We start from the raw sequence: 22,134 nt of genomic DNA, 5'->3' as shown, positions 1-22,134 counted from the left end.
AGCTCACTGAATGTTTTAGCCTTTGCTTAGCTTGCTGTGCTATGCTAGCATATTCAAGCCTCTGAATGTTTTAGTCTTTGCTAAGCTTGCTGTGCTACGCTAACATACTCAAGCTGATTTTGCAATGCTAACATGTTCTAGCTGATTATGCTACACTAACATCTCCTACCTAGATCAATGTGCTATTCTAACATGCTCTGTCTCATTAGCTCATTGTGTTACACTAATATGATCTACCTCATTGTCCTACAGTAACACGCTAGCTCACTGAGATATGCTAACATGTACATGAACACACACATATGAACAATCAAATGGACATGGACCCACACACATTACACACACACACACACACACACTCACCAGGGCAGGGCGAGGAGCAGGCACTCTTTTGGACAGACACGCCCTCACAGAAGGTCCCTCCGTTGAGCGGCGCTGGATTGGTGCACGTGCGTGACCGTCTCTGAATGCCCCGCCCACACTGCACACTACACTCCAACCAGTCTGTCCAAGATGACCACCCTCCGTTCACTGGGGAATGAGGGAAGAACAAGACAGAGAGAGGGGAGAGAGAGAGGGAGAGAGGGAGGGAGAGAGAGAGACAGAGACAGAGAGAGGGAGGGAGAGAGAGGCAGTATATGATTTTGTCATGGCAATAAAGTTCATTTAATTTGAAAAATTGAGAGAGGAAAGGGACAGAGAGACAGAGAGAGACAGACAGATGGGAGAAAGAGAGACAGACAGAGAGGAGAAAGAGAGACACACAGAGGGGGAAAGAGAGACAGACAGGGGAGAGAGAGAGACAGACAGAGGGTAGACAGAGAGACAGATAGAGGGGAGACAGACAGAGGGAAGAGAGACAGACAAGCAGAGGGGGAGAGAGAGACAGACAGAGGGGTAGAGAATAGACAGATAGGGAGAGAGAGAACTGAATTAAATTGAATAGAGAGATATTGGAATACGCAGAGAGAGATCAGAGAGAGGGATGATCTCTTAAGGCACTGCTGGGACATAAAGCAATAGTGTGTAATCCTACACTAATGACTTCTGCTCCTCAAATACAGGACGTCTGACCCATCAACTAATTGGCCCACAGAGAACCGTCAGCATGTGTTATCTGAGACACACACACACACACACACACACACACACACACACACACACACACACACACACACACATGGAGGGACTCACACATACACATATGAAGGGACACACACACACACACACACACACATGGAGGGAGACACTCTCTCACACACACACACACACACACACACACGTACAAACATGGAAGGAAACACATATGGAGGGACATACACTCACACACACAGGGAAGAATACTTGTAGACATACGTACACATATGGAGGAACACAGACACACATATACAGATGTGCGCACGCACACACACACACACACACACACACACACATGAAAGGAAACACATGCGCACACTCACACACACACACACATATGGAGGGACACACACACAGACACCCACACATAAAAATGGAATAAGATGAACAATTCACAGAATTACAAATTAGGACTGATGATCAATTATGATAAACCTTCAGCAGAAGATGCCAGATGCTAATTCATGTCTTTATGAAAGGGGGAAATAAGAGATCACCAGCTCAACTGAAATACAGCAACTGGTGTTTTAGAAATCCAGCAATAAATAAATCACTCAATACGTAAATAGATTTAAATGCAACCTCAAGAAAACATGTCAGTTCAGTCACACTCAGTCCTGCTCAGTTGTGTTGAGTAATGTTCAGATAGACTCAGTCGTGTTCAGTCATGTTCAGTCACACTTATTCATGTTCAGTCGTGTTCAGTCATGTTCAGTCACAGTCATGTTCAGTCACACTTATTCAAGTTCAGTCATGTTCAGTCATGTTCAGTCACAGTCATGTTCAGTCACACTTATTCAAGTTCAGTCATGTTCAGTCATGTTCAGTCACAGTCATGTTCAGTCACACTTATTCAAGTTCAGTCATGTTCAGTCATGTTCAGTCACAGTCATGTTCAGTCACACTTATTCAAGTTCAGTCATGTTCAGCTCTGCAGCTCTGCATCATGCTTGCTTAGGCTGACACCTGCTTAGTTTCTTTCCTGGTGTGCACGTGTGTGTGTGTGTGTGTGTGTGTGTGTGTGTGTGTGTGTGTGTGTGTGTGTGTGTGTGTGTGCCTGTGCATCTGTTCATCATCACAGTACTACAGTTACATCAGCTACAATTGGCTTCAAAGAGCTGGAGATCTGTAGCTATCTGCACTTTTCTCCATTAGCTTTGGTGCTAAACGAGGGAGTTGTGTGAGAGCGGTCAGGATGTCAGGATACTGATGTCTCCACCGCCTTCCAAACCGCCGGACCCATCAAGGTCAAACCTATGAACAAATGATCAAGATGATTCCTCACTAGGAGAAACCTCAGCTAGGAGACTCTCACCATATACAATAACAGTTGCCGAGGTGCTGCGTCTCCTAGCAACGATGTTGCTGGCTATGCAGGTGTAGTTGCCGGAGTCGGAGAGGCGAGCCTCGTTGATGATCAGATTGTGACCGGCTCGTGTGTCGATGTTGGCGTCGTCGTGGGAACTGATTGGCTCTTCGTTCTTCAACCACTGTACCTGCAGGAGGAAGAGCAAAGTCCGTACTCAAAGCACAGTAACTACAGTAACAGTAACTACAGTAACAGCAAAGTAGAGTACACAGAGGGGCAGTATAAAACTGTAGATCCCACCCACGAGGGCTTTAAACAGGAGGATGAGCAAGCTGTGCTTACAAACGCTCTCTGGTTCCTCTGAACCAGCATCAAAGCAAGTCAGTGAGCAGTTAGTGTGAATGATATCTAGTGAAGTTAGGAGATTAGTCAGGCAGACGGAGAGAGCCTCTCGCTGTAGGGAGGGAGAGAGCTACTCTATTACTCCAGCACACACACCACTTTTGTCACTTTGTCCTGGACCACACTGCAGGATTTCTACAATATAAATGGTCCAGAGAACACAAGGGACTCTGCAGTCAATGACCGACTTTGCTCATAGAAAGTCCTCAGGAACTGGGTTGGGCCATCTGCTAGGCTACATCAAGCCACCAGAGGGATCCACAGGGTGATCCCGAGATAATTGGGGCAGTCAGCCAGGGTTCTCCTCCAGCTTCCTGAAGAGAACCTCCACAGCCCCCTGCTGCTCCATCTTAGTCCGTGTTCAGGTGGATGGCTGGTGTTTCAGGTGGAGACCTTATGAGCTGTCTTTTCTCTGTCTCCTCAAGCTCCTACTAAATCCCGGAGCTGCACATTCTCCCCTCTCTGAAGTTCCATCAAGCCCTCACCTGAGTGGAGTTAGAAAGGTCCTAGGGGCGTGGGATTTGGTGTGGTGTTGACCCCAACACATTGGTGGGGGAGGTCAAAGTAAATTCCATTAGGGACTACATTACCATTGTGTCTTGACTATTATGGAGACGGCCAACGGTCCACAATGCTTCTCTTCTCTTCTGGTGTGTGTCTTCTGGTTTGTTTCGTGTTTGCCTGGTTTGTCTGTTTCTGGTTTCTCTTCTTGTGTGTCTGGTTGATGTTTTGTGGTGTTCTGGTTATGTTCTTGGTATCTTCTGGTCGCGTTTTGCTTGGTTTTTGGGTATTGTTTTTTGGTTTGCGTACCTCAGTGTGGTGCACCTTTGGGGGGGGTACTGTCACAGTTAGCCCCTCCCCCAGCTGTCAATCATGTATGTTTTGTTTTGTTAACAATGTGCATGTTCTAATCCCTTCTCGTGTTTTGTAACCCGTCCCCCTCGTTAGTGTGTTCAGGTGTTTCATATTTAGTATGGTCTTTATATACGCTTTGTTTGGTTGTTAGTATTTCAAATCATTATTATCTTAGTTTCTGCCTGTTTCGTGGTTCTTTGTGTTGGTTCAGATTACGGCGTGAACTTGTGTGTTTGGGCCACGTTCTTCATGTTGCTTATGTTTCTATGTCGGCCTCCCTATCAGATATGACTAATGTCTGCTTGTACAACCCTGCCTTTGGAATGTCCTTTAATAAATCTCACCCTTCTCAGCGTTTGCATCCGCCTTGTTGCTCCTTAACGCCGCTGGCGTTACAGTTAGAGTTAGGTCTCCTAGGGTTAGAGTTAGGTCTCCTTGGGTTAGTGTTAGGTCTCCTTGGGTTAGTGTTAGGTCTCCTTGAGTTAGAGTTAGGTCTCCTTGGGTTAGAGTTTGTGTTCCTAGGCTTGGAGATCTTGGATGCTCCTCGTATCTGCTGGAAGTATTCTTCTAGGGCCACAGCCCCAAGTGATCTGATTACTGTGGCAACCACTGTTTCCTGTTTTCACTGTTTCTCCAGCATTTTCATGTTCCTTGTTTCTGATGTTGCTGTCACTTGAGACTGCTACATCCCTCACTACATCCCTCACTACATCCCTCACTACATCCCCCACTACATCCCTCACTACATTCCCCACTACATCCCTCACTACATCCCCCACTACATCCCTCACTACATTCCCCACTACATCCCTCACTACATCCCTCACTACATCCCCCACTACATCCCTCACTACATCCCTCACTACATCCTTCACTACATCCCCCACTACATCCCTCACTACATCCTTCACTACATCCTTCACTACATCCCTCACTACATCCCTCACTACATCCCTCACTACATCCCCCACTACATCCCTCACTACATCCCTCACTACATCCTTCACTACATTCCCCACTACATCCCTCACTACATTCCTCACTACATTCCCCACTACATCCCTCACTACATTCCCCACTACATCCTTCACTACATCCTTCACTACATCCCTCACTACATTCCCCACTACATCCCTCACTACATCCCTCACTACATCCTTCACTACATCCTTCACTACATCCCTCACTACATCCCTCACTACATCCCTCACTACATCCCCCACTACATCCCTCACTACATCCCTCACTACATCCCTCACTACATCCCTCACTACATCCCCCACTACATCCCTCACTACATCCCTCACTACATCCTTCACTACATTCCCCACTACATCCCTCACTACATCCCTCACTACATTCCCCACTACATCCCTCACTACATCCTTCACTACATCCTTCACTACATCCCTCACTACATCCCTCACTACATCCCTCACTACATTCCCCACTACATCCCTCACTACATCCTTCACTACATCCTTCACTACATCCCTCACTACATCCCTCACTACATCCCTCACTACATCCCTCACTACATCCTTCACTACATCCTTCACTACATCCCCCACTACATTCCTCACTACATTCCTCACTACATCCCCCACTACATCCCTCACTACATCCCTCACTACATCCTTCACTACATCCTTCACTACATCCTTCACTACATTCCCCACTACATCCTTCACTACATCCCTCACTACATCCCTCACTACATCCCTCACTACATCCCTCACTACATCCCTCACTACATCCCCCACTACATCCCTCACTACATCCCTCACTACATCCCCCACTACATCCCTCACTACATCCCTTACTACATCCCCCACTACATCCCCCACTACATCCTTCACTACATCCCTCACTACATCCCTCACTACATTCCCCACTACATTCCCCACTACATCCCTCACTACATTCCCCACTACATCCTTCACTACATCCCTCACTACATCCCTCACTACATCCCTCACTACATCCCTCACTACATCCTTCACTACATCCCTCACTACATTCCCCACTACATCCTTCACTACATCCCTCACTACATCCCTCACTACATTCCCCACTACATTCCCCACTACATCCCTCACTACATTCCCCACTACATCCTTCACTACATCCCTCACTACATCCCTCACTACATTCCCCACTACATTCCCCACTACATCCCTCACTACATTCCCCACTACATCCCTCACTACATCCTTCACTACATCCCTCACTACATTCCCCACTACATCCTTCACTACATCCCTCACTACATCCCTCACTACATTCCCCACTACATTCCCCACTACATCCCTTACTACATCCCCCACTACATCCCTCACTACATCCTTCACTACATCCCTCACTACATTCCCCACTACATCCTTCACTACATCCCTCACTACATCCCTCACTACATTCCCCACTACATTCCCCACTACATCCCTCACTACATTCCCCACTACATCCTTCACTACATCCCTCACTACATCCCTCACTACATTCCCCACTACATTCCCCACTACATCCCTCACTACATTCCCCACTACATCCCTCACTACATCCTTCACTACATCCCTCACTACATTCCCCACTACATCCCTCACTACATTCCCCACTACATTCCTCACTACATCCCTCACTACATCCCTCACTACATCCCTCACTACATTCCCCACTACATCCCTCACTACATCCCCCACTACATCCCTCACTACATTCCCCACTACATTCCTCACTACATCCCTCACTACATCCCTCACTACATCCCTCACTACATTCCCCACTACATCCCTCACTACATCCCCCACTACATCCCTCACTACATTCCCCACTACATTCCACACTACATCCTTCACTACATCCTTCACTACATCCCTCACTACATCCCCCACTACATTCCCCACTACATCCCTCACTACATCCCTCACTACATCCCTCACTACATTCCCCACTACATCCCTCACTACATCCCCCACTACATCCCTCACTACATTCCCCACTACATTCCTCACTACATTCCTCACTACATTCCTCACTACATCCCTCACTACATCCCCCACTACATCCCTCACTACATTCCCCACTACATCCCCCACTACATCCCTCACTACATCCCCCACTACATTCCACACTACATCCTTCACTACATCCCTCACTACATCCCTCACTACATTCCCCACTACATCCCTCACTACATACCTCACTACATTCCCCACTACATTCCTCACTACATCCCTCACTACATCCCTCACTACATTCCCCACTACATCCCTTACTACATCCCTCACTACATTCCCCACTACATTCCTCACTACATTCCTCACTACATCCCTCACTACATCCCTCACTACATTCCTCACTACATCCCTCACTACATCCCTCACTACATCCCCCACTACATTCCCCACTACATCCCTCACTACATTCCCCACTACATTCCCCACTACATCCCTCACTACATTCCCCACTACATTCCACACTACATCCTTCACTACATCCCTCACTACATTCCCCACTACATTCCCCACTACATTCCCCACTACATTCCTCACTACATCCCTCACTACATCCCTCACTACATCCCTCACTACATCCTTCACTTCCTTCCCCACTACATTCCTCACTACATTCCACACTACATTCCACACTACATCCCTCACTACATCCCCCACTACATTCCACACTACATTCCTCACTACATCCCTCACTACATCCCTCACTACATCCCCCACTACATTCCACACTACATTCCTCACTTCCTTCCCCACTACATTCCTCACTACATTCCACACTACATTCCTCACTACATCCCTCACTACATCCCTCACTACATTTCCCACTACATCCCTCAGTACATTCCCCACTACATTCCACACTACATCCCTCACTACATCCTTCACTACATCCCTCACTACATCCCCCACTACATCCCTCACTACATCCCCCACTACATTCCCCACTACATTCCTCACTACATCCCTCACTACATCCCTCACTACATTCCCCACTACATTCCCCACTACATTCCTCACTACATCCCCCACTACATCCTTCACTACATCCCTCACTACATTCCCCACTGCGGCCTCTTCTGCGGTTTCTCCATCACTATGTCTGGGTTGTTGTCTGTTATCATTTTGTCATTTTGTCCAACTCAGTTGTTCTCCACCACCTTCGGGGGCGTGTCTAACTCAGTTATTCTCCACCCCCTTCGGGGGCGTGTCTAACTCAGTTATTCTCCACCACCTTCGGGGGCGTGTCCAACTTAGTTATTCTCCACCACCTTCGGGGGCGTGTCTAACTCAGTTATTCTCCACCACCTTCGGGGGCGTGTCTAACTCAGTTATTCTCCACCACCTTCGGGGGCGTGTCCAACTCAGTTATTCTCCACCACCTTCGGGGGCGTGTCCAACTTAGTTATTCTCCACCACCTTCGGGGGCGTGTCCAACTCTGTTATTCTCCACCACCTTCGGGGGCGTGTCTAAGTAAGTTATTCTCCACCACCTTCGGGGGCGTGTCTCAGTATTATTATTGTCATTATTATTATCATTATTTATGTTATTGTATTTTTCATACATTTTGTATTGTCTGTCATGGGACATTTCTCTCTTCTTATATCTCTCTGTTTTTCTCCCTCTCTATCTCTTTCTCCTGCTCTCTCTGCCTCTAGCTCTATTTCTTTCCCTCTCTTGCTCCCTCTCACTCTCTCTCCCTCCCTTTCTCTCTCTTCTTCTGTCTCCCTCTTTCTCTCTTTTTCTCTCTCTCCCTCTCTCTTTCCCATATCTTTTCCCTGTTTGGGCTTTTAGCACGTCTTCCTGGAGTCTGAGAGGAGATCAGGTCACTGGAACAGTCTGACAGGCTGACACTCCCACAATGCACCACACACTTTGCCTAATTGGCCTAATTTGTTCCAGTTCAGGTGCCCCAACAGAGAAAGTCTTCGTAACATATCCACTCTTAGGGCACACATACCGATGCCCACTGATGCCGTGGCAACCAAAGCACCCTCTAATGGCCAGTTTGATGGGTCGTCCAGTGCTGGTACCAGTGGGATGGGGTGACATGGGTGAGTTTCTGCCTCAGATGTCTGGTGTTGCCAGACAGATGAAAGAGACACTGGGTGCCATTTTGGAATATTGAACCCGTGGTATTATGAAAGGATCAAACTGGATCACAACCACTCAGGGCTTTTGCAGGCAAATACACAAGCTGGCTATCAAGTAGAGATCCGTGTGATGGTGAGGGAGAAAAGAGCACTGATGATGGTCAGGTGAGAACATCACATGCTCACACAGAGTCTCCCTCATCAGGACAGTGTCTCTCTCATCAGGACAGTCTCCCTCATCAGGACAGTGTCTCTCTCATCAGGACAGTGTCTCTCTCATCAGGACAGTCTCCCTCATCAGGACAGTGTCATTCATCAGGACAGTCTCTCTCTTCAGGACAGTCTCTCTCATCAGGATAGTGTCATTCATCAGGACAGTCTCTCTCTTCAGGACAGTGTCTCTCATCAAGACAGTCTCTCTCATCAGGACAGTCTCCCTCATCAGGACAGTGTCTCTCTCATCAGGAGAGTGTCTCTCTCATCAGGACAGTCTCCTTCATCAGGACAGTGTCATTCATCAGGACAGTCTCTCTCTTCAGGACAGTCTCTTTCATCAGGATAGTGTCATTCATCAGGACAGTCTCTCTCTTCAGGACAGTGTCTCTCATCAAGACAGTCTCTCTCATCAGGACAGTTTCCCTCATCAGGACAGTGTCTCTCTCATCAGGACAGTGTCTCTCTCATCAGGACAGTCTCCTTCATCAGGACAGTGTCATTCATCAGGACAGTCTCTCTCTTCAGGACAGTCTCTCTCATCAGGATAGTGTCATTCATCAGGACAGTCTCTCTCTTCAGGACAGTGTCTCTCATCAAGACAGTCTCTCTCATCAGGACAGTGTCTCTCTATAGGACAGTCTCCCTCATCAGGACAGTCTCTCTCATCAGGACAGTGTCTCTCTATAGGACAGTCTCCCTCATCAGGACAGTCTCTCTCATCAGGACAGTCTCCCTCATCAGGACAGTCTCTCTCATCAGGACAGTGTCATTCATCAGGACAGTTTCTCTCTTCAGGACAGTCTCCATCATCAGGACAGTTTCCCTCATCATGACAGTCTCCATCATCAGAACAGTTTCCCTCATCATGACAGTCTCTCTCATCAGGACAGTCTCTCTCATCAGGACAGTCTCCCTCATCATGACAGTGTCATTCATCAGGTCAGTCTCTTTCATCAGGACATTCATCTCTTACACTCTGGATTAAAGCCCAGCTGGATTAAAGCCCAGCTGGATGAAAGCTCCGCCCAGATCCGGTGTGTGTGCCACCTCAGTCCAAATGCAGCGTTGACTTTAGCCCGATCACATTAGTGGAAATGAGCTGATGGTCAGGGCCTCCTCTTCCTCATCCTCCTCCTCCTGGTAGCACTGTGGGACGCTCGCCGTTTATGAGAGTGTAATTACATTTCAAACACTCCCGTTGACTTTGTCTCCTTGGATGGAATGATTAACCACATCACGCAGGGAAGAGCCACAGCGTTGTGAGCTAACATGAACCTAACAGGGTGGGGGCACAGGGGGCGGGGCTTGTCAGATTTATTGAGAACTTCTTATCTCATTTTAACTACCTACAATTTCCCCCCATTTTATCACAGTGACTAATCTGAATGAACTTTACTTTGACAGTTAATATGGCGGTTTAATTTCCACAACGGAGTAATTGTTTTAGTTACGCTGAGCTCATTACTGTGCAGTGCTGATCTCGCAGTGGAGGGGTGGGGGAGGGGTTAGAGAGGTGGAGGAGGGGTTAGAGAGGTGGGGGAGGGGTTAGAGGTGTGGGGGAAGGGTTAGAGAGGTGGGGGAGGGGTTAGAGGTGGACCATGCGCTCAGCAACCTGCTGCCTTTCTCTGCTCCACTGTGGCATTTCCTGTTTTTGCCACCAGAAGTGAGAGGACCACTGCCCACTGTCCTCTGACCTCTGACCTCTGACCAGTGTTCTCTAACCCCTGTCCTCTGACGTCTGTCTTCTGACCTCTGTCCACTTCATTAAGGTCACTTCACGAGTTGTGGTGGCAGGACGAGGCAGTCTCAGGGGAGCCATTGTGGCTCCAGCTCTTGACCTTTGCCCTCGGCGTGGCGGTGCGTACAGATGGAGCCATGTCCTCCACTCTGTCAGCATGTAATCTCCCATGACAGCCCCTTGTAGCAGCGTGCTAAGAGGCATCTTGGCTCCGTGTCCAACAGCACCCGAGTGGCCTGGTTGGCCTCCGTCCACACAAAAAGGCTTTCCTCGAAACAAAAGCTACCATGTTGGCTCAGGGAACCAGCGATTAGCTCTGCTAGCTACTGACTCATTTCCTCAAAATTACAGGCAGCAGCCCACAATGCAACAGCAGCCATTTTGGATGTGTTTACAACATGGCAGATGGTGTACGTCTATGTTGACGTTGTTGGTTTCGTCCTTTTATTTCAGCTGGAGAGGAAACACACACAAGGTGTCTGGGGTGGAGCACGCTGCTGGAGCCACCACAGTGCACCGCTCACACACACACACACACACACACACACACACACACACACACACACACACACACACACACACACACACACACACACACACACAGGCCCAGCACCGAGCACCATCTCCTAGGAGATCCCAGCCAGACGTTTCTCTCCTTATCATATCTCTCAGGACTGATAAAGCTTTGTGTGCTGATGTCAAAAAATATGAGAATTTGAGAAACAGATCAAGAGAAAAACCTGGAATGCTCTCCAAAAGACACACACACACACACACACACACACACACACGCACACACACACACACACACACACACACACACACACACACACACACAAGCAGGCACACTCATATACACACATGTATAAAAACCCTTACACATACACATCCAGGCACTTTGGCATAAACACACACACACACACACACACACACACACACACATACACACACACACACACAAACACACACACACGCACGTAGGCACATGCTCACTTGTTTCTGAACACATTCTTTTTGCTTAACGCAGTGAAACATTCAGAAGCTGCAGGTTTGACGTGGAGAGAGACAGTGAGTCACAGTGAGACCATCAGGAGAGACAGAAAGTGTCTCCCTCATCACAGGCCTGCTCTCCTACGTCTCACAGAGAACAGCATGCTGGCCTACAACCCCCCTCTCAGCTGGGAGCACTCCCCCTGGAGGACAGCAGTGGTACTGACCTCAGCTGGGGGCACTCCCCCTGGAGGACGGCAGTGGTACTGACCTCAGCTGGGGGCACTTCCCCTGGAGGACGGCAGTGGTACTGACCTCAGCTGGGGGCACTCCCTCTGGAGGACGGCAGTGGTACTGACCTCAGCTGGGGGCACTCCCCCTGGAGGACGGCAGTGGTACTGACCTCAGCTGGGGGCACTCCCTCTGGAGGAAGGCAGTGTTACTGACCTCAACTGGGGGCACTCCCTCTGGAGGAAGGCAGTGGTACTGACCTCAGCTGGGGGCACTCCCCCTGGAGGACGGCAGTGGTACTGACCTCAGCTGGGGGAACTCCCCCTGGAGGACAGCAGCGGTACTGACCTCAGCTGGGGGCACTCCCCCTGGAGGACGGCAGTGGTACTGACCTCAGCTGGGAGCACTCCCCCTGGAGGACGGCAGTGGTACTGACCTCAGCTGGGAGCACTCCCTCTGGAGGACGGCAGTGGTACTGACCTCAGCTGGGGGCACTCCCCCTGGAGGACGGCAGTGGTACTGACCTCAGCTGGGGGCAGTCCCCCAGGAGGACGGCAGTGGTACTGACCTCAGCTGGGGGCACTCCCTCTGGAGGACGGCAGTGAAGCACCACCATGCCCTTGATAAGCACCTCCCTGCTCTGCGGTTCCTCTTCGAAGTTCTTTCTAAGGTCTGCAGCACAAACACAGACACATGTGTTGGGATGGACAGCAGGGGGCGCCATCACGCCAACACAGGGCAGCTGGATGAATCTTCTTGTAAAACCATGTGTATGGCACTACCAACCTGCCCCACTGTGAGCTTTAAAGAAAGGGTCAAAAGATGTTGATGGGCGAGAAGAGTGTTGAGTGAAGGTGTTAGGCGGGAGTGTTGGTTGGATGTGTTGAGTAGAAGTGTTGGGTGAAGGTGTTGGTTGGAGGTGTTGGGTGAAGGTGTTGGTTGGAGGTGTTGGGTGAAGGTGTTGGTTGGAAGTGTTGGTTAGATGTGTTGGTTGGAGATGTTGGGTGAAGGTGTTGATTGGAGGTGTTGGGTGAAGGTGTTGGTTGGAGGTGTTGGGGGAAGGTAATTGGTTAGATGTGTAGGTTGGAGATGTTGGGTGAAGGTGTTGGTTAGATGTGTTGGTTGTAGGTGTTGGGTGAAGGTGTTGGTTGGAGGTGTTGGGTGAAGGTGTTGGTTGGAGATGTTGAGTGGGGTGTTGGTTGGATGTGTTGGGTGAAGGTGTTGGTTGGAGGTGTTGGTTAGATGTGTTGGTTGGAGGTGTTGGGTGAAAGTGTTGGTTGGAGGTGTTGGGGGAAGGTAATTGGTTAGATGTGTAGGTTGGAGATGTTGAGTGGGGTGTTGGTTGGAGGTGTTGGGTGAAGGTGTTGGTTGGAGGTATTGGTTGGAGATGTTGGGTGAAGGTGTTTGTTGGAGGTGTTGGGTGAAGGTGTTGGTTAGATGTGTTGGGTGAAGGTGTTGGTTGGAGGTGTTGGGTGAAGGTGTTGGTTGGAGGTGTTGGTTAGATGTGTTGGTTGGAGATGTTGGGTGAAGGTGTTGATTGGAGGTGTTGGGTGAAGGTGTTGGTTGGAGATGTTGGGTGAAGGTGTTGGTTAGATGTGTTGGTTGTAGGTGTTGGGTGAAGGTGTTGGTTTTGGAGATGTTGAGTGGGGTGTTGGTTGGCGGTGTTGGGTGAAGGTGTTGGTTGGAGGTGTTGGGTGAAGGTGTTGGTTGGAGATGTTGGGTGAAGGTGTTGGTTGGAGGTGTTGGGTGAAGGTGTTGGTTAGATGTGTTGGGTGAAGGTGTTGGTTGGAGGTGTTGGGTGAAGGTGTTGGTTAGATGTGTTGGGTGAAGGTGTTGGTTGGAGCTGTTGGTTAGATGTGTTGGGTGAAGGTGTTGGTTAGATGTGTTGGGTGAAGGTGTTGGTTGGAGGTGTTGGGTGAAGGTGTTGGTTGGAGGTGTTGGGCGGGGCAGATGTGTTGCTGGTGGTCACACTCACAGGCAATGCGCACAGTGGCCTTGCGGCTCTTGGAGGTGCCCAGGTGGCTCCAGGCCACACACAGACACCAGAAGTCCTCCGGGCCATGGAAGTCCTCCACCTGCTGCCGAGAGATGTTGATCATCACCTCACGGATCTTCAGACCTACAGAGAGTGGGGCAGAGAGAGGGGAGGGGCAGAGAGAGGGGAGGGGTCAGAGAGAGGGGAGGGGAAAGAGAGAGGGGAGGGGCAGAGAGAGGGGAAGGGTCAGAGAGAAGGGAGGGGGCAGAGAGAGGGGAGGGGAAAGAGAGAGGGGAGGGGCAGAGAGAGTGGAGGGGAAAGAGAGAGGGGAGGGGCAGAGAGAGAGGAGGGGCAGAGAGAAGGGAGGGGCAGAGAGAGGGGAGGGGACAGAGAGGGGAGGGGCAGAGAGAGGGGAGGGGGCAGAGAGAAGGGAGGGGCAGAGAGAGGGGAGGGGACAGAGAGGGGAGGGGCAGAGAGAGGGGAGGGGGCAGAGAGAGGGGAGGGGGCAGAGAGAGGGGAGGGGACAGAGAGAGGGGAGGGGCAGAGAGAGGGGAGGGGGCAGAGAGAGGGGAGGGGACAGAGAGAAAGGAGGGGCAGAGAGAGGGGAGGGGACAGAGACAGGGGAGGGGACAGAGAGAGGGGAGGGGACAGAGAGAGGGGAGGGGCAGAGAGAGGGGAGGGGCAGAGAGAGGGGAGGAGCAGAGAGAGGGGAGGGGTCAGAGAGAGGGGAGGAGCAGAGAGAGGGGAGGGGACAGAGAGAGGGGAGGGGCAGAGAGAGGGGAGGGGCAGAGAGAGGGGAGGAGCAGAGAGAGGGGAGGGGTCAGAGAGAGGGGACGAGCAGAGAGAGGGGAGGGGACAGAGAGAGGGGAGGGGGCAGAGAGAGGGGAGGGGACAGAGAGAGGGGAGGGGCAGAGAGAGGGGAGGGGACAGAGAGAGGGGAGGGGGCAGAGAGAGGGGAGGGGACAGAGAGAAAGGAGGGGCAGAGAGAGGGGAGGGGACAGAGACAGGGGAGGGGACAGAGAGAGGGGAGGGGCAGAGAGAGGGGAGGAGCAGAGAGAGGGGAGGGGTCAGAGAGAGGGGAGGAGCAGAGAGAGGGGAGGGGACAGAGAGAGGGGAGGGGACAGAGAGAGAGGAGGGGGCAGAGAGAGGGGAGGGGACAGAGAGAGGGGAGGGGACAGAGAGAGGGGAGGGGTCAGAGAGAAGGGAGGGGGCAGAGAGAGGGGAGGAGCAGAGAGAGGGGAGGGGTCAGAGAGAGGGGAGGGGTCAGAGAGAAGGGAGGGGTCAGAGAGAAGGGAGGGGTCAGAGAGGGGAGGGGTCAGAGAGAGGGGAGGGGGCAGAGAGAGGGGAGGGGACAGAGAGAGGGGAGGAGCAGAGAGAGGGGAGGGGACAGAGAGAGGGGAGGAGCAGAGAGAGGGGAGGGGTCAGAGAGAAGGGAGGGGACAGAGAGAGGGGAGGAGCAGAGAGAGGGGAGGGGTCAGAGAGAAGGGAGGGGTCAGAGAGAAGGGAGGGGACAGAGAGAGGGGAGGGGGCAGAGAGAGGGGAGGGGGCAGATCTTTAAGCTCCATTAACACTCACTCAATCACCTCCATTAACACTCAATCAGCTCCACTAACACTCAATCTGTCAGCTTCATTAACTCTTTCACCTCCATTAACACTCAGTCTATGAGCTTCATTAACACTCAATCCATACGGTCCATTAACACTTACTCTATCAGCACCATGAACACTTTATCAGCTCCATTAACCCGAACACTGCTGAGTGAAATGGGGAGTCACTCGGCCTGAGCACGCCGACATCACTTCACAGAGCGACGATTAACACAGAAGAAAGAACGAAAGACAGAAAGACAAAGAAACCACTCAAAGTCGGCTCTCGTGTTTCTATCGTTTCCATAAAGGGAAGAGGCAGCGTTTCTGTGGAGAGCAGAGGCAGAGTTTCCGCGGAGAGGCAGCGTTTCCGTGGAGAGGAGAGGCAGCGTTTCCGTGGAGAGGCAGCGTTTCCGTGGAGAGCAGAGGCAGAGTTTCCGCGGAGAGGCAGCGTTTCCGTGGAGAGGCAGCGTTTCCGCGGAGAGGTAACAGTGTACAGCGGCGATACAGTCAGCATGGAACTCCAGTTCATTTGATGATGTTCTAAAATGGGTGAATTTGATGAACGATGTGATATAAGCATTCACTTCATTTGCATGCAGCTAACAGAATTGCTAGTATGGCTCCGCCTCCTGGGGCGGGGCTGGCAGTGCAGAAGCTGTTAATGGCCTGCACATGTGGTGCTGGAAACCAGCTAGTTCTGGGATGAACTGGACATGTGAGTGTGTGTGTATATCTGCATGTATGAATCTTTCATGAAGTGCTGGCTATCTTCTGATATTTCCCAAATCATTCTTCTGACCTTCATTTCACTTCACTATTTTATGTGCTGAAGATCACATAGTATTCAGTATTGCAGTATGAACTACCCTCTCCTAGACCACGCCCACGGCTGACCTCTGAACTACCCTCTCCTAGACCATGCCCACAGCTGACCTCTGAACTACCCTCTCCTAGACCAGGGGTTCTCAACTGGTCTCAGCCCGGGACCCACTTTTTCTCATTGTCATTAAGTCGCGACCCAGTTTTATACAGTACAAATGTTATAACAAATTAAAAGGGTAAACAATTGGTGGTTACCATGGCAACAAGATGGTTCTCATGCTGGGCTACATACTAAAAATTACTCAAGGAGCCAGTAGGTCCTAAAAGGAAAAAATCAGGCGCCAATAACTTTTTCTAGGTGCCATAATATAAACTAATAAGCACTCACATCAGGTCAGCTGTTATTTAGGATCTCTGTCGTCCAACATGACTGATGTTTTCTCTTCCTTGTAACTGTGGTTAAGTTGGCTTCATGTTCGCGTATTCGGAATTAGACATGTTTTAAATGTACTACTATTACCGTCTACAAATTACCTTAACATGGACAAAAGTGGTGGTCGTAAAGGCCCCGGAGCACTGCGCACTCTTTTTTTCTGCAAAGATTTTAAAATGTCCATCATAAGAGCATAAAACAAGTTATAGTTAAGTGCATCCTAATCAACAACCTTGTTTTGTGGAATTATGATGGCCCATTTAAAAGCTATTGAAATATTTGACAAAAACTGACCACCACACATTGGTGCAAGGTATAAATACCCATCTTTTAGTTGTAGGTTGTTATTAAAGATTAACTTTATGTAATCCAACTTCTTTGGTGGTCTTAGATGGACCGTTTAAAAGCTATTGAAATTATTGCAAAAAACAGAGTGCGCATTGCTCTGGGGCCTTTACGACCTCCACTTGCTTCCGTGTTAAGGTCATTTGTAGACGGTGCCTTAGACGTTGCAGCGGTGACAGGAGTATATTTAAAATAACATGTTTTAAAATACATATATTCCTGATGTAAACAAAGTTGTAGATGTTTGTCTTGGGTGCCAGAAATAAGAATTTGCATATTTTGGTACTTTTAACTTAAAGGTATTGAAGAAAGAACTCCGAATATGCGAACGTGAAACGAACTTTACTAAGTTTCATAGTATGCATATGAGTGCATATGAGCATTTTTTTTGATCCCATTAAAATGAACTTAAAACTATGTACAGTTATAAAGGAGTGTGTCCTGTTATGGTCAGACAGAAATGTAGACTGTGTGAAAAAATCCAATATTTTTGGCTTCGCTATTTTCAACAAGCTAACGCTTAAAGTTTCAGCTCGGCTCCGCTGCTTTGCGAGTCACGCTGGTGATTCCCGCTTTTGTTAATGGGCAGAGCGAACATGAGAGTGGGAACTACAGCATATCGGTTAACTTTTAAAATACAACCTCAAAAGAAAATTGTGGATATTTTTCCAATGACAAAAAATCTTCACTCATAAAATATAATGCTCTTGTATCACCTGTCGCCACTGGCGAGTGAAATAATTTTATTACTCATTTATGGTCGCGATTGCGACCATTTTAGTCGCAGTCTGGAGCTGTGGCATGTGCCTCTGTCTTTTTTCAAGATAAAAGACGAGTACAAAATCTGAAGAGTAGACTTTTTTTTTTTTTTTACAAGCTGTCCGCGACCCACCAAGAACGTGTTCGCGACCCACTTTTGGGTCGCGACCCACCAGTTGAGAATCACTGTCCTAGACCATGCCCACAGCTGACCTCTGAACTACCCTCTCCTAGACCAGGCCCACAGCTGACCTCTGCACTACCCTCTCATAGACCACGCCCACAGCTAACCTCTGAACGTAGACCATGCCCACAGCTGACCTCTGAACTCCCCTTTCATAGACCACGCCCACAGCAGACCTCTGAACTACCCTCTCATAGACCACGCCCACAGCTGACCTCTGAACTACCCTCTCATAGACCACGCCCATGGCTGACCTCTGAACTACCCTCTCCTAGACCACGCCCACAGCTGACCTCTGAACTACCCTCTCCTAGACCACGCCCACAGCTGACCTCTGAACTACCCTCTCATAGACCACGCCCACAGCTGACCTCTGAACTCCCCTTTCATAGACCACGCCCACAGCAGACCTCTGAACTACCCTCTCCTAGACCACGCCCACAGCTGACCTCTGAACTACCCTCTCATAGACCACGCCCACAGCTGACCTCTGAAGTCAGCAGTCCTAAAAAGATACTTCATAGAAGGTATGAGCCCCTGGCTCTTCCCCTAGGAAACCCAGTTTGGTGTCAAGCAGACCTGGCTTTGTTGAGGGGCTGTACAGCGGTGGTTCTCTCTGCTGCTGGCAACTCATTACTCCTCACTCCTGCAGATTTGTCCCAGTTCCCAGCATACTGAGCCCTCCGTGAGCCCTCCGTGAGCCCTCCGTGAGCCCTCGTGAGCCCTCGTGAGCCCTCGTGAGCCCTCGTGAGCTCTTCTTTGTACATCTATCTTCAGCATGTAAGAAACAAAACTGTGCTTGCCAGTATGTTCCTGGAGTGCAGCTGGGAACCCTTGTGGTTATGAAGAGCTGTGAGCTGTCCATGGTGCTAGAGCCCGCACTGTCTACGCCTCCCTCTTCTCCTCCCCAGCTCACGCTGACCCGGCGTCCACACTCCAGCAGCGAGGCCCTGCTGTCGGAGCAGAACACCGCCGATCCTGCCGACAGATCCGCAGTGCTGTGGGTCCGTCTTGTGCAGTTGTGCTGGAGCTCTGAGTGTTTCGCAGCAGGTTGAGGATTTCCTGACGCTCTCAGTTCAAAAGCAGCAGGCTGGTAATCGCTTATCCACACAGTCAATGGTTATAATTGGTGTTTACGGAGCTCCTGTCTACACAGGGATGAAACAAATGATGTGGTTGTCAGCGAGGGTCCTAACGTCATACACCAGAACAGAGGCCCTTCCTCCTGGGGCCCTTCAGAAGGTCCTAGTGGCATCTAGCCTAGATGGGGCCAGAGTCAGTAAAATAGGGGCATGTGGGAACAAAATATAAACCATTCATCCATTCATTCCTTCATTCATTCATTCGTTCATTCTGAGAGAGACAGAGAGAGATGGAGAGAGAGAGATGGAAAGAGATTTCAGACTGGGAATGGAAAGAAGAATGCACTATAAAGGGGGGAGGTGGCATAGACTGCAACTGAGCATCTACAGTATAATCTTTAAATCTGAATGATTACCTCTTAGACTGCTGACCATTACACCGGAGACCACGCCCACAACACCAGAGCAAGGAGAGCAGCCTCCTCCCACCACCTAACACCCTCCCCCCTGCTGGTCCAAGACAAGGCAGAGCTCAGTGATGAAACGGTCTAGTCTACACTCAGTATATAAACTAAACCAGCACAGTGTATGAGTGGATGAACAGTGCAGTCAGTTCCACAGTACTTTTGTAGGTTTTGCTGTTGTGTTCTCTAAGCTCCGCCCCACCTGCTCATTGCTCCTCCCACCTGCCCCACCCCTTTTTCCCAACAGTTTGCTCCAAAAGCCCCTGTGGTGCTGATAATTAGATGCTACATTGAATCCTGGATTAACTGGACTGGGCCTGTTGGCAGATTTAAGTTTTAAGTGAACTCTGTGCTGGATTATCCGAGCTGCTTCTATGAATACAGGCCATGAATACGGGCCATGAATACGTCTGCAGTACAGACTAGTGAGTACAGACCAGTGGGCCATGTATACATCTGCAGTACAGACCAGTGGGCCATGTATACATCTGCAGTACAGACCAGGGGGCCATGAATACGTCTGCAGTACAGACCAGTGGGCCATGAATACGTCTGCAGTACAGACCAGTGGGCCATTAATATGTCTGCAGTACAGACCAGTGGACCATGAATACAGCTGCAGTACAGACCAGTGGACCATGAATACGTCTGCAGTACAGACCAGTGGGCCATGTATACATCTGCAGTACAGACCAGTGGGCCATGAATATGTCTGCAGTACAGACCAGTGGGCCATGAATACAGCTGCAGTACAGACCAGTGGACCATGAATACGTCTGCAGTACAGACCAGTGGGCCATGTATACATCTGCAGTACAGACCAGTGGGCCATGAATACGTCTGCAGTACAGACCAGTGGACCATGAATACATCTGCAGTACAGACCAGTGGGCCATGTATACGTCTGCAGTACAGACCAGTAGGCCATGAATACGTCTACAGTACAGACCAGTCGGCCATGTATACATCTGCAGGACAGACCAGTGGGCCATGTATATATCTGCAGTACAGACCAGTGGACCATGAATACGTCTGCAGTACAGACCAGTGGGCCATGAATACAGCTGCAGTACAGACCAGTAGGCCATGAATACGTCTACAGTACAGACCAGTGGGCCATGTATACATCTGCAGTACAGACCAGTGGGCCATGAATACGTCTGCAGTACAGACCAGTGGACCATGAATACATCTGCAGTACAGACCAGTGGGCCATGTATACGTCTGCAGTACAGACCAGTAGGCCATGAATACGTCTACAGTACAGACCAGTGGGCCATGTATACATCTGCAGTACAGACCAGTGGGCCATGTATACATCTGCAGTACAGACCAGTGGACCATGAATACAGCTGCAGTACAGACCAGTGGACCATGAATACGTCTGCAGTACAGACCAGTGGGCCATAAATACAGCTGCAGTACAGACCAGTGGGCCATGAATACAGCTGCAGTACAGACCAGTGGACCATGAATACGTCTGCAGTACAGACCAGTGGACATCCACCTGCAGAGGAGCCTTCGGGGAAACAAGCCGACGTGTCTTTCAGAGCAGCTCTGGTGCTGGACCACTGGACTGTATTGCAGTTTTGGTCCACTGGACCGTTCTGCAGTGCTGGTCCACTGGACTGTTCTGCAGTGCTGGACCACTGGACCATTCTGCAGTGCTAGTCCACTGAGTCATATTCCTGGGCCAAACTGCTCAGATGGCACTTCTGTTCTCTCTCAGGAAAAGAACGCAAAATTTTTCATTTATTTGTCTCAACTAGCATAAGTTATATTTTTATTATGCACACACACATATACACACGCAAATTCACACACACACACACACACACACACACACACACACACACACACACACACACACACACACACACACACACACACACACACACACACACACACACTTGTCTAGTGATGATCAGTCACTGTGCTTGCAGGATTTTCACTTGGCTGTTCTTCTAAGCAGAGAGGAGGAGCAAACACTCTGTGCTGTGTGTGTGTGTGTGTGTGTGTGTGTGTGTGTGTGTGTGTGTGGAAGGCATGGTGCTGAAAGCCTTTTAGTTCAGGAATAATGACGACGACAGGGAGGAGAAGAACTGTGTGGAAGAACTGGAGTCCTGACTAGCTAGACTACCAGTCCTGCCACTGCGTGTGCTGCCATGTTTCCAGAGGCATCCAGAAGCTTCCGGAACATCCAGTGGGATGGGCTCTGGCCCAGGAGTGGGCGGGACCAAACTACCAACATGGAGAGAAAAGCCTTTTCATTGGCCATTAAAGTGAGCCCAAATAAACAACATGAATGAATCAAGCATGAGTGAGTGTGTGTGTGTGTGTGTGTGTGTGTGTGTGTGTGTGTGTGTGTGTGTGTGTGTGTGTGTGAGGCAACAAGCTCAAGCTCAACAAGCTCAATTAATAAGCACAAAACCTGATTCATCAGACAACTGGATGGATGGATGGATGGGTGGGTGGATGGATAGGTGGATGGGTGG

General features: G+C 49.8%; 1 protein-coding gene across 1 annotated transcript in view; it reads right to left on the bottom strand.

Annotated features, from left to right (window-relative positions):
* LOC143487054 (netrin receptor UNC5D-like) overlaps window positions 1-22,134 on the bottom strand; it is a 208,803-nt gene that overhangs the window by 63,484 nt on the left and 123,185 nt on the right. Inside the window, exons 3-6 of the mRNA XM_076986362.1 lie at window positions 13,959-14,102; window positions 12,552-12,655; window positions 2,453-2,633; window positions 364-531 (exon numbers count right to left, since the gene is read on the bottom strand). Coding sequence (XP_076842477.1) covers window positions 364-531; window positions 2,453-2,633; window positions 12,552-12,655; window positions 13,959-14,102 — 597 coding nt within the window. The remainder of the gene's footprint in view (window positions 1-363; window positions 532-2,452; window positions 2,634-12,551; window positions 12,656-13,958; window positions 14,103-22,134) is intronic.

This window comes from Brachyhypopomus gauderio, unplaced genomic scaffold, assembly GCF_052324685.1.
Source record: "Brachyhypopomus gauderio isolate BG-103 unplaced genomic scaffold, BGAUD_0.2 sc46, whole genome shotgun sequence".
Classification (NCBI taxonomy): domain Eukaryota; kingdom Metazoa; phylum Chordata; class Actinopteri; order Gymnotiformes; family Hypopomidae; genus Brachyhypopomus; species Brachyhypopomus gauderio.
The sequence above is the reverse complement of the archived record's forward strand: the minus strand, read 5'-3'. Positions and strand labels throughout refer to the sequence as shown.